This window comes from Corvus kubaryi, unplaced genomic scaffold (genome assembly GCF_017639235.1).
Source record: "Corvus kubaryi isolate FWS band 111438036 unplaced genomic scaffold, C.kubaryi_AGA036_p1.0 66, whole genome shotgun sequence".
Taxonomy (NCBI): Eukaryota; Metazoa; Chordata; class Aves; order Passeriformes; family Corvidae; genus Corvus; species Corvus kubaryi.
In genome coordinates, this window is record NW_024582054.1 from 24,855,640 (window position 1) to 24,872,985 (window position 17,346).

At 43.4% G+C, this 17,346-nt stretch overlaps 1 protein-coding gene across 3 annotated transcripts; it reads right to left on the bottom strand.

Moving 5' to 3' along the window:
• Window positions 1-1,402: 1,402 nt before the first annotated feature.
• SLC25A29 (solute carrier family 25 member 29) lies at window positions 1,403-10,810 on the bottom strand. 3 transcript variants are annotated; one of them, XM_042047967.1, is made up of 4 exons: window positions 10,705-10,810; window positions 9,083-9,126; window positions 4,425-4,508; window positions 1,403-3,776 (listed from the first exon to the last, which is right to left on the bottom strand). In XM_042047967.1, the coding sequence occupies exons 1-4, from the start codon at window positions 10,736-10,738 to the stop codon at window positions 3,033-3,035; spliced, it is 906 nt and encodes a 301-aa protein (XP_041903901.1). In that variant the 5' UTR covers window positions 10,739-10,810; the 3' UTR covers window positions 1,403-3,032. The 3 variants fall into 3 exon arrangements, with proteins under 3 accessions (XP_041903901.1, XP_041903903.1, XP_041903902.1); XM_042047969.1 differs by lacking the exon at window positions 10,705-10,810 and adding an exon at window positions 7,042-7,076 and having other exon boundaries at window positions 9,083-9,120; XM_042047968.1 differs by lacking the exon at window positions 10,705-10,810 and having other exon boundaries at window positions 7,042-9,125.
• Window positions 10,811-17,346: the final 6,536 nt, after the last annotated feature.

Below are 17,346 nucleotides of genomic sequence, written 5' to 3' on the forward strand. Positions count from 1 at the left end.
CTGGGCAACCTGTGCCAGGGCCTCTCCATCCTCACAGGGAAGAATTTCTTCCTAATATCCAATCTAAACCTGCCCTCTTTCAGTTTGAGGCCATTACCCCTTGTCCTATCACTACATATATGCAGAGAAAGACAAGGCAGAGAGGACAAAAACATTGTCATGTTACAGACATGATAAATGAATTTCACACTAGTTGTTCTACTATAGTAACTTAATTATAGTTAGTTATATAGTGCTATACATGGTCACTTTTTTCCCCTCATCTTAATTGGACATGTTTGTGGCTGTAACTTGTAACCCTGGCATGACCCATCTAAGTTTAAGAAAGAGCAGGGTAGAGGGACTGGATAGTGAGTGAGTTTCATTTTCAGTGATTTTTACCTTCTTAATCCCTTCAGTTGTTGGGGAATTGCTTGATAATGGTGTGGGAATGAGGATCTGGGAAGGCAGGATGTAGTTCTGTCTGAATTGGCTCACATCTCAAAAATCTATCAGGACAGAACTGTATCATGATTTAAAAGGCTGAGGCATTTGTCTATCTCGATTTGATAGTTAGAAGTCACATGGATTTCACACAAGTGAAATCAGACTAGGCTGAAAGCTGGCTTTACCCTCTTCTCAGGCTTGTTGAGTAACAGCCAGTGTCTGCTACTGATTATTTTAAGTTCCAGATGGATGAATTTCTGGAAAGAATGCTTTAGTAAGCACTGCAAGTAAAACATTGTGTAGCCCTTTTCTGTTTTAATGGTATTAGTCTTCTAAGGAGACACTGTTTGCTTATTCCAAGTATTTGTTTCTGTTCTATAGTTCAATGTTGAACACAGTTGTTGCTCCCACTGAGAGAACAAAAGGTACTTGACTGGAACTGACCCTAGTCATGGTCAGGTGGAGAGGTGGTGGCCTTTTCCCTTCCTGATCCAGGAAATTGATGCTTGACAGGGTTTGTGTCAGTCACATGCATCTAGCCCTTAAGAAGATGAATTAGTGGAGCTAGTACCTGAAGTAACCTCTGAAGAGGAGGACATGAACCTACTGGAGTGAGTCCAGAGGAGAGGCACAACTGTGCAGCCTTGCTGGTGACCAGCACAGCTTAAACCAATAAACGCAGAATAGGAAGGGGTCTCAGCATAGGGCCAGCTCTTTGGCTTTAAAAGCAGGATTGTTCTCGTGGTACAGGAAAGGTCAGTTTGAAGAAGTGAGGTCAGGCAACTTCCTTTCTTTGCTCCAGTGATGGGGCCTAAGCCAGAGCAAGACCCTGCCCTTCCCAGTGGTGCACAGAAGGCAGATATGGAGCAAGTTTCCCCTGGCAAAAGCCAGAAACCCCACCCTCATGCAAGCTCAATCCAACACAAAGAAGCGCCTGAGTAAAACACAAAAAAGCAAACTTCAAAGAACCAAAGGCAAAATTTTTAAAAAATTTATTCCCTCAATATATATACAAGAATTACTTACTCCTGTACAAAGGTGTAAATGGTCTTTGCTGTGAGTTGTTGTGCATATGCAGCTTAGTAGACAGATTTAACATTCAATTTGAATCTCAGTGCAAGTAGGCACTAAAACATCCACCATACCTTCAAGGTATAAAAAAAATATCAGTTTTACAGGTTTCTCCAGCATATTTTGTTACAGTGCAAAACACTATGAAATAACGCTTCTTTAGAAAATTCATATAAATTAAACACATATTGCACTTGTCCCAACCAAAAGTATAACAAGTTGTACTTACTGAACTAGTTTGATATGTTTTAAAACACTGCTCACACACATATAGTCCTTCCTCACAGCTATTTGTGCCAAATATGTGTAACTTTTATCTCAAATCTTAAATAACTGTTTGTAGCTCTTTGGCTAATTCAATTCTTCTTGAACAGACTAAAAAAAAATAGAAAAGAAAAAAATCAGAGCAGATTAATGTAACAAGAAAATTCTCTACAACCCTTTTCAGTCTTCTTTCCAGTAGCACTGTAACTAAATACATAAAAATCAGTATTCTTTAAATTCATAATGCAAGTGTATTAAACAGGAACCATTTCAGACACTTACACCCCTACTTTCTGGAAAGCTATGAAACCTCCAGTCCTAAATATGTATGTATTTCTAAGGTACTTCAAGCTGCTAAGCTAACATTGCACCCACAAACATTTTGTGCAATACCACAGGCACGACTTTGACTTCTGTACATCACTGGCTGCTATGGGGCATGGTGGGAGAAGTGGTGCAAAGTTGCATTAACTTCAGAGAACAAAGTCTACAGGGCTGAACTACTCAATACAGTCTGTGCACCCACCAAAGGAGAAACAGAGATGAAGGCAAATAACCTCAGTCCTACTTGATCTGAGTTTCCCTAAATCCTTACAAGCCTTGAGATTTAAAGGAACAAGTGCATTTGAGTGCAGATGCTAACTTTGTGCTTAAGATATTTATTCGAAGCCAGAAGGTCAGGGAGTAATTTAGGTACAAATTTTTTTTTTTTTTTTTTTTTTTTTTTACAAATCAGTATGAACAAAGTTGCTACTAAAACCATTGACATATAAAAGCAGAGGAAAAGTAAAACACATGACTAGCTGAATGCTAGTCCACATCTTTACAGTTTGGGGTTACCTGCAAAATGCCTCCAACATTAAACTTCTTCCCCTTTCTTCACCTTACAGGAGTACACTTACTCCTGTCACATACAAAATGAGTATTTCTTTCATGAAAAGATTTCTGCATTCAACTCAACTCAGTCATTCAGAACCTGAGTGAAAGAAAACTCAATTTCTGGTGCTAGAACACTCTCCAGAACCTCTTCTGGAGCCACAACAGCAACTTTCTAAAGGCAGATCCCTCTCTTACTTGAATACTACTGATATGGAGTCCTGAATAAGGCAAGATGTTGTTTATACAAGTAGTGAGATGAAATCCTCATTTGATACATTTAGGGATTCTTTACACAGATAGCATAAATCTACACTACTTGTGTGGGTCAAGTGTTCATGTTCAACAAAACCCAACCAGCTGGGCTTTGGATGAAGACAACAAAGAGATGAGGTTCACAAACTGGAAGGGTGATGGATTACTGGACCTGGTTCACATTCAGGAAGGTTGTCTTCTGACTTCATGTACATTAGGAACACAGTGACAGTAGCAAAGGTAGCTGCATTGACAGGAAAAGCACGGAGAAGTGTGGAAGTGAGACCTCTTGTGAACACCCTCCAGCCCTCCTCATGGTAACTCTTCCGGACACAGTCCAGGATGCCGTTGTATTGTGTGATGCCTCCGACACCATCGGCCTGAAGCCGGGATTTGATCACATCCATGGGATAGGTGGAGAGCCAGGACACAATTCCCGACATCCCTCCAGAAAACAGCAGTTTAGGAATAACATAACTGTCTTCAGCTTCACAGCCTAAATACCGAGTCATGCAGTCATAGGTCAGGAAGTAAAAGCCAAAGCTTGGAGTTTCTCTTATGAAGGTAGAGACCATGCCTCTGTTGATACCCCTCAGCCCTTCCTTTTGATAGATTTTGATCAAGCAGTCCAGAGAATTTTTGTAGTTCTTCGTTTTTAGTTTATATTCTCCTGTTCCTTGAAGCTGCATCCTTGTCTTTGCCAGCTCCATGGGACAGCAGATGACGCACTGGATGGCCCCTGCTGCTGACCCTGCAAGGAACTGGTTCAGAGGAGTGTCTTTGCCCAGAGCACGAAGGGTGTTTCCTTGCACACCGAACACCAGCGCGTTAATGAATGTAAGTCCCATCATTGGTGACCCAATACCTTTATAGAGTCCAAAAGCCTAATGGAAGAAGGGAGGAAAAACCCTTTTTAGCAGTGGTGTGGATAACCTCCTCAAGCTGCAGAACACAGCCCTTCTGGCTCTCCCTTGTACCCCAGCTCTCTAACAGTGGCCAGATCAGGACCACCTTGTTTTGTAATAAAAATTTCATCTCTGCCTGGGACACAAACATTTAAGCAATTTAGCAGTACAAAAATATAGTTGAACACATCCAGAAAATAATCTTACTCTATCCAGAGAAGAGTTTTCTGGCAATTTTTTTACTTTTTCTTTTTAAATAGCTTATGTAAAGCTTGAAGCTACCCTTTTAGCAATGGTCCTAAAGCTTCAGCAGCAAAAACAACCCACCAATTTCTTCACTCATTGCTTAGATTCTCAGAAAATTAGTTATTTAAATAACTTATTTTCTTTAAAATGTTAACCTCAAAATACCATCTTCGGACTTAGTGATCTTCTTCACTAAGTTTCTGGCAAAGTTCTGACTATAATATCTGCTGTACAATCAGGGGAGGTTCAGGATATACTTTTATCTCTTGATCTTCAACATTTGTCTTTTTTTTTTTTTTTTTTTTAAACAGCTTCCCCACCCTCCTGAGCCAAAATATACAAAGATAAAAACAATATGCAAAGCATTCATTTTGTACTTACAGATTCTTGCTTTATGATGGACTGAAAGCAATGGAAAGTCCCACGGTAGAGAGGCTTCTCTACATTTTGAACTTGCAGACGAACCTATAAAAAGTTGTGTGAGAGACCAATTCGTACATCAGGAACAGCCTAAAGGGCAAGCTACTGCCTTGTACCTATGTGGAGATTTGCTATAGCAATGCATATGCAAGAGTGCAGGCTGGACACTGGAATGCCATATGTGGCACAATAATTTGAAAAATCTTGTGTAAGTGTTTTGAATTAAGTTTGGGAGTGAAAATATGAGGGGAAGAGGATTATTAACTTCTTGTGACTCTTAGCAAACCAGTAAGTGGAAGGGTACATTGCCATCTAGAATTTCAAATAGATGCTTTCCAGTACAGGCTACAATAGGGACTTTCTTTAGCTGCCAAGAATACTTCTGTTCACACTAAGGAATACCTGTGCAAAACTGAGACAATTTAATAAAAAAATTATTTGCAAGTCAAGCACCAGATTAGGATAATTTTAAAAGGATAAAAACTTTCAACAATACCCACAGTGTTTCTGACTGCCAGATTTGGGCCCATTCATTGAGATCTGATTTTTTTTTTTCAGAGGGTAGCAGGGCAGTGACTCTTAAGATGTCTGTCTTTGCATATGGGAAGGAGTAAAAAGCCATTTGTTCTTTTAAATTTTAGTCTGTTTTGTTTTTTTAGCCTGCTGAATGTAAGCAATTGGTGAGGGTACAGCTGTTTTAAACCTTTAAATGTTAGTTATCGATTAACTTTTCCAAAACTGAAACAGTATGTTCTGCTAGAAAGACAGATGCTACTGTAACTGGTGGTCTTAGGAGATAGGCCCTTTTCCAGATGCTTTTTAACCTCTAATGGAAAATTCCAATTTTGTTTTTTCATGCTTATTTGCCCTCAACACCCTTTTAAAAAGTCTCAGTTCTACCTAGCTCAGGCAAAGCCCTACACTGCAATAAACTCAATACATTGATTTCCGTGGATTGATAAAGTTATAAACCTGTGTTTGATCTCCAGCATGGAGGGCTGCAATGTTCTTCAGAAAAGATGCTTATCAACCATTCAATGCTGCTGCAGCAGCTCCAGGGCAAAAAAGTTCAGTCCCTTATTCTGAGCAAAAGAATAAAAATATCATGTCTGTGTGAAAGATTCCTGAACTTAATTCTTTTTCATCTGCTTGCCTAAAGTAATAAAAAACACCACCACAACAATGAAAGACCTGTAATATGTGGGTCTAGAAAATGATTTATGGAGGTGGTTTGTCAGAATCCTGTATTCAGGTTAGCTTTCTTCAAAGCAAAACTAAATTGACAGTTTTAGTATTTTTCCTACAACATGTTATTTTATGCTTTGTAAATCAGAACTTCAGTTTTCAGTCGTTTTTTAGTATATGCATTAGTGTATGCTAGCCACAGTGGGAGGCTGAGATCACCTTGGGTCTTGCAACATCTCAGCATTAAAAGCAGGCTTACAGTAGGATTCAAAGAAAATAAATCCTTTGTTACTTCAAGTGACTTTTGGGGGGTAGACAGACTGTCAAAACTGTTAAAGGAGCAGGTCTACAAGCAAAGGCAAATCTTAACAAGCTGTCACATTTGCACAAACAGAAGGTTTTACTCCATTTATAATTTACTGTTATTGTTTCAAATCTTGTCTGTGACTTCCACATGTATAGGCTTTGGGGGATTTGCAGCTTAGGAACCTTCCTACTTTATCTTTTCTGCTTGTGTTTAGTAGTTTAGAATTAGTCATATTGCATATATGGATTGAATTTCCTAGTGGCATACAGTTTCCACTATTTTTGTCTAAACAATTTGTGAAATATTAACCAATTAAGCATTGATGTAGGGTAGGATATTTAGAGTACTGACTCTCCAGGTCTAAGAATGAAAAAAACCTCTTATTCTTGAGCACAGTGCTGGTCACATAAGGGTACCCACATTAGAAAACTGCCACGTAAGGCAATGAGTGCACATAAAACTTGCATTTTCATGCAGGGTAATGCCATATTCAAGAAGCTCCTTAGTGTGTACAACTACAGGAAAGATGAATCATGTGCAAAGTTTATCCACCTATTCCATTCATTGCCCAGTATTCTAGCTTCTTTCTTGTGGAAACACTGTTACTAAGGTTTTAGGTCCAGTAGTAACCCCCAGTAGTTTAACATCACTAAAGACTCTCATAAAAGCACTCAAGACTAAAAAAAGCCCAAACCACCACATCCCCAAAACAGTCCAAGCACTTAATAATGTGGGAAATCAGTGACTTCAGAAGTATTTGAGCAATGAAAACATCATCCAAAAATATGTAGTGGATAAGACCTCAACAGCAGCGTGCCTGAGATTCAGTTTTAGAGGCACTGTGTATGGGAGTGTATACAGCCAGAAATGCATAGCAGAAAGAAGGTTCAGAATAAAACTACATTTACAAAAAGGGATATTTAAACCCCGCTCCCTCCATGCCATAGCTGTACAAGAGGGATGCATCAGTTTAAAACTCAAAAGGGAAAAAGCTTCATAAGTCTTTCAGTTCTTTACTTGAACTAATACATTTGAGAATAAATTAAGACTGAGAGAAACAGAAGTGTTCACCTGGGCTATACTTACTAGGTAACTCTCCCGTGATGAGGCTTATCTGTCATCTACAACAAAGTAACACTTTTGCTGTTAATGAAGACAGCCCCTAGCTCAGAAAGTAAAGGCAGTTAAAAGCAAAAAAGCAATTTTATACATTACATCAACAAACCAGGGATAAGGAGTTTGCCAGTTCTGAGATCAGCTCAGTTGCAGGTTTTGCAGGGTGACTTTACCGGCTTAATGTCTCCCTGTGTGTCCCACCATCCCCCTCCCCACTCTGTGAAACATGAGCACCAGGCAAAAAAAAGAAGAGCTTAAATGCCAAGACAGAAGTAAAACTTTGGCTTATCTAAGCAGCTTTCCCATTGTTCAGTTATATTAAAAATGCACAGTCTAAGGTGACTACCAGTGAGCCCTTTAAACACTGCAGAACTATGAGAAGAGTTAATTCTTAACACATATACATACACAAGTTATGCAACATCTTTTTTTTTTTCCTCCTTAAGGGGTGGTTAGGGTTAGTTTTTCGACATACAGTGGTGACTATGCCAGCTAATAACACAAACATCAGTATTTGCTCTAACAAAACACAGATAAATGCCTACAATACCTTCTTATGGAAAATATCATGTGCCACACTGGATTTCAATAAAAATTTAAAGTCATCCAGAAACAAATTATTTGCTCTGTTGTAAAGCAAGATGCTTTTTTCCAAAGACAATACATCTATTTTGCAATAATACATCCGCTGAAACCAGCATGGGAGCCCCAGTTTTTACAGTTAAATGTTTAGTTTCACACAGTAGAAGCTGTTCCACTTTAAAAAAAACACCTAAAAAACCCACACATAGTTACCTTTAGTCTGAGCATAGAATTTTAGTAGTTCTGCTGGATTCAATGAAATGACCCATACATTCAGTTAAGCATGTAAAACTTGGCAGGAAGGGAGAGAAAAAGACAGCTGGCCCTGTACCACCATAAGAAAAATTGTGCAAGCCTGGATAATACCATTCCTGAAAATACATTCTAGAACTCAGCTGAATTATTTAACTGTCAAATTTACCATATTCTTAGCAACAAAAAGACAGATTTTGCTGTTTGAGCAGCTTGCACTGCAAGCTTGCAAGGAGGACCAATATCCACTAGCTTGGGAATTCTGTATTGAATTAACCGTGCACTGGAATACAGAATATATGGTGGGGTCCTTGGTAACACTATCAGCCCACAGTCTTTGAATATCTAAATTCAGCAAGGTAAAGGTGTTCCAAATACAGATTTACTACGTGGCATGCTGTCTGCTGCAGTCAAGTGACCCGATATATTACTTTAGCAAGGAATACATTGATATCCCTTCTTCTATTCTTCCAGCGCAAGACTTTGGGTAAGGCTGCCAAAAGATGACTTAAATTGTCATTCCATTCTGAAAGATGGGCTTGGACTCCTGAGAGCCCTGGCTGAGGGACCCTCCAGGAGATGTCAAATCTTGTATTTATAGTAGCAGAAGTATGCTTAACACACACAACTAACAGACCATCAGAAAAATCAGTTTTAACTTGGAAAGTTAGAAAAATGTATAATAATACTTGGAGAAAAAAGCCCCCAGACAAGCTTCATACTGTGGATTTTTATTGACTTCCACCCTTTGGCTAGTGCTACAAATTAAGGAGTAATAGCAGAGCTTGAAGGGAAAACAAAACACAGTCTTTCAACCTACTAACAAAGTGGGTTTGAATTACAAATGCAGGGAGAGGAAGTTTTAGCAGTTAGTGTTGAACAGCTGCAGAGAAGCAAGCTTAGAACAAAATTTAGTTAAATATAAGGTTGTATTTCCAAATACCACATTGTTACTGCACTGCACTTGCAGTTTAAGGCCAAGGTTTATGTTACTAAGTTTTCACATCTGAAGAGCTAGAGATCAAAAAATCTATTAACAGTGGTGGTGGAGGATTGCTCCAAGCTTTCCCACACAGATTTTCACTCCTACAGTGTCTGGGGATATTTTTTCCTCCCCCACTCCTTGGAGAAACTAAGTTTTCTACTTAGAGGCAAATATATTTCATAATCAACCCACCTTAACAGTGTCAAAAGGGTGTCCTACCAGCACACCAGCAGCACCTGAAACAAAACAAATTGCCATTGTTATTACTCAGAATTTTCTTCGTAGGTCTGGGGCTACAGTAGCCCAAGCAGGAGTACCAGTCTGAGGTGTGAGCGCACAACATGGTTGGCAAACCAGGTAAAGAGCATCCTACCAAGTCAGGAGATAAGAGATCTACAATCCAGTCCTTCAGGCCAGTACCAGGTGCCTTTATGCTTCTAGTCAAGCCTCTGAGCCCCAGGTAGGCGTTGAGGTGTGTGATTACAAACTGTGCCATGCCATATGGAATGTGCAGCCATGACCCCTGGCCTCAGCCCAAGGCAAGTCCCCTGGGCAGAAAATGCAGGTTTCCTCTAAAGCACAATATTCCATGGACATATAGCTCTGTGTAAGCATCTCCAAAGGCAGCAGAACATCCCAGCTCTCTGCCTACAGCCTTTTCCAGATGTGACAGCAGCCCCTGCAGAAGGGCCATGAATTACTAAAAACCTTTGCTTTATCCTAGCACCAAAGGACTTTTTAGAAGTCACATGCAGGCCTATTAGTTACACCAATCTGAACACAGGCATTTTGCACACACAGGCTGGAGCAATGAATCCTCTGGCTCTGTACTTCTGCGACCCAGCAGTCCTTAGCGGCCGCGGGCAACAGCGACAACTCCAAGAGCGTCAGTGCAGCTTTCCCACGTTTGTGGCAAGATAGCCGCCCTCCCTCTCCCGGGGAAGATGTGGCAGCAGCTCCAGGATGGTGCAGTCCGCGTTGGTTAAGGCCAGCACGGCAGCGACATAGCCCAAGATAGAACAACAGCAATGTGCACTGTGCTCGGCGCGGAAAGGCCAGCGGTACAGCCGACCCTGCGGGAATCCAGGGAAGGCAACGAGCACTAGGATGAAGCCAAAGAGACGCTGAAAAAAGGGATTTTAAAAAAAATCTTTGCCAGGTTGGCAAGGAAAACAGCAAGCGCAAATACCCGAAAAGACGAGAGAATAAATCTCCTGAACACAATTTAATAACTGCTAAAAATAGCAGGCGGCAGGCCGGCCGCAGATGCACGGGGAAGCGCAGGACGCGGGTTCGCACTCTCTCCTCTCCATCTTAGGGCTGCCCAGGGTCCCTGTGCTCAGGTAGGGGCGCTCACCCCAGACCCCCCACCCCCTGCCCCGCTCCTCCCGGCCGCCTCGGGCGGTCCCCGGCGCTGCGGCGCGGCCGCGGAGGGCTCGGCCCGCACGCCCCGGGACCCCCGAGAGCTTCCCGGGCCCGGCCCCGACTGCAGCGGGGGCCGCTCTCATCGCCCCCGGCACCATCTCCGCTCCCAAAATAACAGCGCCGCGCCCAGCCCTCCCCGCCGACCTGCCTGCCTTTCTTCCGCATTTTAAAAGCATTTCCTTCTATCCCTTTCTCCTCCTCTTCTCTATTTCCTACCATTTTACATTCCTTCCCTTACGCCCCTTTTCCTTTTTAAGCTTTTATTCTGCTTGTTTTTATTATTATTCTCCTCTCACCCCCTTTTCTCTCTTTATCCTTTCCCCTTTTTCTCCCCCTTCCGCACCATTTTTTAATGATTATTTTCCCCCCTGCAGCTCCCCAACACTCACCGCCAACGCATCCCGCCAGGAAATCCAGAGCCATGCCGGCAGCGTGAGCCCCGCGCTCTGGCTCTGCCCGCCCGCCGTGCAGCCTTTCTACTCGCGGCGGGGCCGGGCCGCGCCTCCGGGGGCGGGGGCGGAGGGACAACTCCCCCCAGGCCGCCCCCAGCCACTGGCGGCCGTGCGGGGCGGCTCCCGGCCAGGGACGGGAAGGAGATGCGGCTGCCGGGATTGGGGATGCCGAGACTGGGCTCCCCTTCGGCAGCCCCCTCTCTCCCCCCCCACCCCGCCCTCAACCTGGCACTTCTTTCTCTGCAGCAGCTGCATCATGAACCAGAAGTAAAGGCTGAAAAAAATTTGGAAGGCTGGGGAGGTGGTGGGGGGAGGGGGCAGAGCGTCCCTGCTGTGGATCATTAATAGCGTTTGAGTTGTTTTGGGTGGTTCGGGGAGGCTGGCTGGGGGGGTCTTGCTTCCTGGGAGAGGCATCCCTGAGTGCTTGTGGTTGATATCATGAGGTCTTCGGAGGGGGTGCCTCCTTTTAACAGGGGTAAAATGCCTGTAAGAGCTGTTACGAGGAAAGGCTGAGGGAGTCGGGGTTGTTCAGCCTGGAGAGGAGAAAGCTCCAGGGAGAGCTTGTTCACAGAATCACAGAACAGCTCAGGTTGGAAGGGACCGCAGTGGGTCATCTTGTCCAATCTCCCTGCTTAAGTAGGATCGTTCCAGAGCACGTGGCACAGGATTGTGTCCAAGTGGTTGTTGAATACCTTCACTAAGGGGAAACTCCAGACCATTTCTGGGAAATCTGTTCCAGTCTGCGGTCACTCCACAGTAAAGAAGTTCTTCATGTTCAGGTAGAACTTCCTGTGCATCGATTTCTGCCCACTGCCTCTTGCTCAGCACCACCAAGACGAGCCTGGGTCCATCCTCTTGACACCCTCCCTTCAGATACTCATAGACATTGACTGAGTCCTCTCTCAGTGGTTTCTTCTCGAGGCTGAACAGGCCCAGCTCCATCATAAGAGACATGCTCCAGTTCCTTGATCAACTTTGTAGCCCTCCACTGGACTCACTCCAGGAGCTCCATGTCCCTCTTGTACTGAGGAACTCAGAACTGGACACAGCACTCCAGATGTGGCCTCACCAGGGCTGAGTAGGGGGGCAGGATCACCTCCCTCGACCTGCTTACAATGCTCTAGAACATGTTGCCAGAGAAACTGTGGATGCCCCATCCCTGGAAGTGTTCAAGGCCAAATTGAATGGCACTTCAAGAAACCAGGTCTAGTGAGAGGTGTCCCTGCCTATGTCAGAGGGGTTGGAACTGGATGGTCGTTGAGGTGCCTTCCAACCCAAATCCTTCTGTGATTCTATTACCAGACTCCCCCTGAAATATTGTCCCAGAGAGGGGAAGAAGGGTTGCACCAGCTGATATGGGCTTTGTGCTAAATGCTGACCCCATGACACAACCAGAAGTGAGGGAATGAAACCCTGTTTTTGGTGGTAAAAGCCACAAACCAGTGACCTTTGCAGAGCCCTGGATCTCAGTCTTACACAGCACTGCTGCACTTCTCCCTGCAGAAGAGGCCTCTCCCCTCCCTGCAGGCTTTTCCTCTTCTGTATTAATTCTGCTTTCCTGCTAACATTGCTTGGCTTCAGGGTGCCCTGATGCCAGAGCCTTTAAATGGGGAACTCAAGCTGTTGACAGTTTCAAAAGGGAGCCCTGTTTAAGCTGCTCGTTATTTCTGCAGGCAATGTCTGAGAAAGGCGAGACCAGTGGCCTGGAACAATAAGTAGCCTATTCCAGCTTTGCTTAGAGTAACAGGATCTTCTTCAGGGCCTGCACAGTCAGCTTTTAGAGGGTAAATTCCAGAAGCAGAATGGAAAAGCAGATGGATTTTTTACTTTTCTTTTTTTAAAAAATTGTTTTCCATGGTATGGCAGTTGTTTCTTAGATGTAGCAGCTCAATACAAAGTCAATAAAATCTTGCAGTGGAATAGCACATCAAAAATCAATCCAGCTTTTACCCTCTGTGCAAAGAAAGCACACAAACTAATAAACAAAGACAAGAGGTCTGAAACTACTACTAGAGGAAAAAAGTGAGAACCTGTCCCATATTTAGCAGCTCTTGGACCATCATTACAATTAATAAGCAGACAAAGTGTAAATGCAAAATATTCAATAAATCCCTGACATTCCCCATATCTTCTTCCAATCCAATACTCATTTGGGTTCCTTCTCATCCCTAAAAGCCGTCAAATCGAATCAAGAACCAAAGTGTTTCTAGGATGCTTTGAGTTCCCTCCTTCACATACCTGTCCTACATGGGGATGACCAGTTGGTATTAGAGAGCAGGTAGATGGGCTGGTCCTGCCCTTTGACACAGCATCAGTGGCTCTGGGAGCTGCCCACTCCTGCTCTATCACCCACCTCCTAACAGGAACCTTAGATTTTACTGAACTCACACACCTGCAGCCAGTACTTGAGAACAGACAGGAATCCCTGATTGGTTGTTTTTCCTTAAGCATTTTATGCAGGTATAAGTGGAAGTGACTTTCTGTGAATCTTGCACACCTTGGATCCATGGGCAGAGCTACAGTCATGTGCAGAGCTCTGCAGGTGAAAATCCGGATGTTATCCACATCCACATTGGATGTTATCCAATCCACAAGCCTTGGAAGGATCAGCTTGGCCTAAAAGGTTCCTGCCAAAGTGGTTTTAATCTGTTACTCAAATCCTCTGACCTCCCAAGCAGTCTGCCTCAGAGGAATTACCTTCTCTACTAGAAGTGGTTTTGTAATTCTAATGTTTGCCCACAATGGTCAGGGAAAATATTTCCTCTCTCTTTGTAGGCACTTCTAGGTTACCTGAAGATGGTTTCAATCTTAGTTTTTTCTTCTCTAAATTATATTAATAATTATCTTCTGATCTCTGAACCTTCTTATCCCGCTCTTTCCTCAGCTGATGTGGAGTTCCTTGAACCACGCCCTAAGGCCTTGCTGAGTGAGTTCTGGGAGATTACCTTGGGTATTTGCAGACAGCACTCTTGCTCATGTATCTGAATATGGGACCAGATATTCACAAGAGCCATAACATAACATAACATAACATAACATAACATAACATAACATAACATATAACATAACATGACATGATATTATTCACTTATGGGCAGCCTGTGACACATGATGTGAGCCATGTCCCTTCCAGTAGATCAGCTGTGTGCCACAATGTTCCCTACCTTGACCTTGCAGGTCATTCCTAGGTGTTCATGCTAAATTGCTTTTTCCAGATTGTATTTCCAGTTTGTCAAGATCACTTGAATTCTAATCCTGCTGTTGATGTTTGTGCAGCCCCTCCCAGGTTGTTGCAATCTCCCTGTCTTCTTCCTGTATGCTTGAGCTGTTCCTAATATGCTTTATTTAATATTACAGAATGTTTTATTCAGTGCTACTGAACCCCATGGCAGCACTTAAGAGGGGGTGGGGGGCACTTTATATACAAGTGCAGAGAACATCAAGGGCTTGTTGGTAAAAAGTCTGAGACGTCCAGGGCTGGTTCACTAAGGCATGAGCATGGCTTTAGTCCCAGTGGGGAATTTCTCTTTTGTTCTTTTTTCTTGCTTGGTGTTTTGTTTTGTTTTCAGTTCAAGTTACACTTGTGAGGCAACGCTGCGTGAATGTGGATGAGTTTATTAATCTTGTGTGTGGGTGGGACAGCGAGTCAATATAGATGCTTGTATTTGTGTGATAAATGGAAGGAAGTATTGGAGCTCTTATAGTTTGGTAATATTTCTTAGATCAAGCATTTTGAATATTGATCCAGGCCCTTATGTATGCAGTATAGATACAGTTTTGGAAGGGACACCTGACCTGACAGTGAAGGAAACCCAGATTTAGTGGTTCCCCTCTTCACTCAGGCCATTTTCCTAGATATTTCAAAAGCTGTGTCTGATCTTGTGTCCACTTTGTTGGTGTGTCATGCCTCTGGCTCAGAGCATGACTCAGATGCCTATGGGGACTCTTGTGCCCTTCAGGCTCCATGGATTTGGCTCAGCTGTGACCGCCTTCCTTTTCATTCTGCTAAGGCTGTTCCAAACGTAATTTATTACTGCTGGGATGCATCCTCTGGAGTGCTGGAGCGAGGGGTTGTGCTTTTCCTGCTTTCTTCTTCTCTGGGAGCAGTGAGCTTCCCTGCTGGATGGTGAAATACAGGCCCTTAAAATAAAGAAGTCAGAAAAGAAAGAGCCAAGAGCAACTTGGGAAACATGTAGAGTCTACCAGCATGTACAGCAGCTGCACTGCCATGTGTCTGAGAGAAAAGGTTATAACTTAAGCTAATCCTTCAAAGAACCTCTTCTCTTTGTCCCATTGTCTTTTAGGTGGAAGAGGCTTTGCAGAGAGTGCTGGAGGGGTGAGATAGCAGAGGTTTCTCCTCATTCTTGTGGCAAGAAGTGACCCTGTTGTCTGTCTGCTGTCCCCGATGGCACCCAGGGAAAATCTGTGACACCAAACTGAAACCTGGGCAAGGGGATCAGGAGACTAGGGAAGGGAACAGAACAAGGCAGAGAAGCAAGCAGTGTGACAGAATAAACACTGCAGGTAAGTACAACATGAAGCAAAAGGGCAGAGGGCAGAATGAAGTAGGAAAGGAACAGAAATGCGGAATTGTGATAAACTTGTAGAAATTCTGGTGGAAATGGCATGCAATAAAATATACATTGTTGACTCAGGTGTTTCAAAATCTTTCTGTTTGCTTGTAAATTTGGCATCAACAATTGGCCATGTCCCAATAGAAAGGTCCCACTACAATGGGAATGGGTGGTGGATGGGGGAGCCTCCTCTTTGCTCCCTAGAGCTTTGCTGGGGCTTGGCCAGCTCTGGGACTACTCTGCATGAGAATTCTCTTTCATACAGCCTTCTGTCCTCAGACCCTTCCTCAACTTCTAAGGTAACACACTGCTGCATCATCACAACTTCAGCACTCATCATGTTACCCAGAAAAATGCATCAGATTCTCTTTCTGTTCTGAGCTGTGGCTGGATTTTGAGCTGTGGCTGGATTTTGAGCTTCTCTTTCCTAGCACCTACTTCGGTTCCCAGAATCACTCTTCAAAGTCTCTTTGGGGCCGCAGCTCTCTCTGTGTGAACGTGGGTGGCATTCAGACCCTGTGCAATGTGATCATAGTATTTACAGCAGCAAACTGCTGTCAAGGAAAACCTTGCATTTCCCAGAAACTGCAGTCCAGCATAACCAGGCTTGATGGTCACCGAGTGCTTTGCAGAATGTCTGGCATCTCAAGCAGTGACAAATAAACCCAAATGGTGAAATGAGAGAAACATTGGGACACAATGTACCTAGGAAAGAAGCAGGCACCAAGCTGCTGTGTGGAACCACCGCTTTGTCTGAAAAATAATCTTCTCCATCTCATGCTCTGAAAAAAATCTGTCTGGCATCTCAAGCAGTGACAAATAAACCCAAATGGTGAAATGAGAGAAACATTGGGACACAACGTACCTAGGAAAGAAGCAGGCACCAAGCTGCTGTGTGGAACCACCCCTTTGTCTGAAAAATAATCTTCTCCAGGTGAATTCACTGGGTATCTTTGTGTGGATTCAAGTCCATTTTCTTTGTTTTCCTAAACACTCTTGTGTTTGCTGCCCTACTTGTTGTTTGCACTGTCCCACTCAATGTTATATTATTGAGTGAGGTCATTGGGATACTCCAGATCCTCTGGATGCATCTGTATTTGAAGACAGAGCAGCTAAGGCATTATTCTCAGGGGACTAGATGCCTTTATTATCCATTAACTTTATGACCTTGGGTGGCTTTAGGGTATTCTCTGACGTCATTATCCCACTGGCTTCAAAGGTACTGTATATCAAGTGTTGAAACTTCCCAACCTGATAAAATCCCTTGATAAGACTGGTGTTTCCAAGCATGAAATGTAACTGATGCAGTTGTACAAGAGCTGAGTGCTGCTGAGACAGAGCTGCCTTGCTTACAGATCTGCTGATGGGTAAGGGCTTTGTGATCCCCCAAAATGTCCTGGTCAGGATCCCAGCATGTAAGGCCTCTTCCATTCCCAGGGAAACATAGCAGACAAACAACTGCCTTGGCTAATATCTGAAATGCTGAGCTTGTGAGAGGCAGAGGCAGAGGTGCTGCAGGACAGGAGTGGCTTAGTATGCTCTAAATTGTGAGGTGCCCTGAAAGGTTGGTCTAGCTCCAACTTTTCATGCTTTATCCTGGTAAAATGGAAACATGTTTATTATCAGGCACACATACCTTCTGGAAAGCCTGCCCCTTTCCAATTAAAGCAGAAGTGGCCAAGCTCTGACATGCACCTTCTGCTGTTAGCCTCTGCTCCACGTAAAATTGTGTATATGTTTAGTCTGGGTTACTGGTGTGTTGGAGAAGGCAAGAGAAAGAAGCATAACCTGCACACTAAACAGTCCACAACGTTTATATTCACTCTGAGGAAGAATCTATCCCTATTCATAGTCAGTTGTCTTGTGCTTTGTTCAAAATAGAAATCCATAGCCAACCTCTGGGTGCTTCCCTGGAAGTGAATGAGAAATGACCAGACCAAAAAAACCAGAAGAAGCTGCCTATAGGCATCAGTCCAAAGTCTTTTCCTTGGCATTGTCTTTATTT

Excerpts from the sequence above, each read along its gene's own strand:
- SLC25A29 (XM_042047967.1), bottom strand. The coding sequence starts at position 10,738 with ATGGCTCTGGATTTCCTGGCGGGATGCGTTGGCG. Across the intron at positions 9,127-10,704 it reads CCTGGCGGGATGCGTTGGCG|GTGCTGCTGGTGTGCTGGTA; the intron begins GTGAGTGTTGGG and ends GTTTTGTTTCAG. Across the intron at positions 3,777-4,424 it reads CCATCATAAAGCAAGAATCT|GCTTTTGGACTCTATAAAGG; the intron begins GTAAGTACAAAA and ends TTCTTCCATTAG.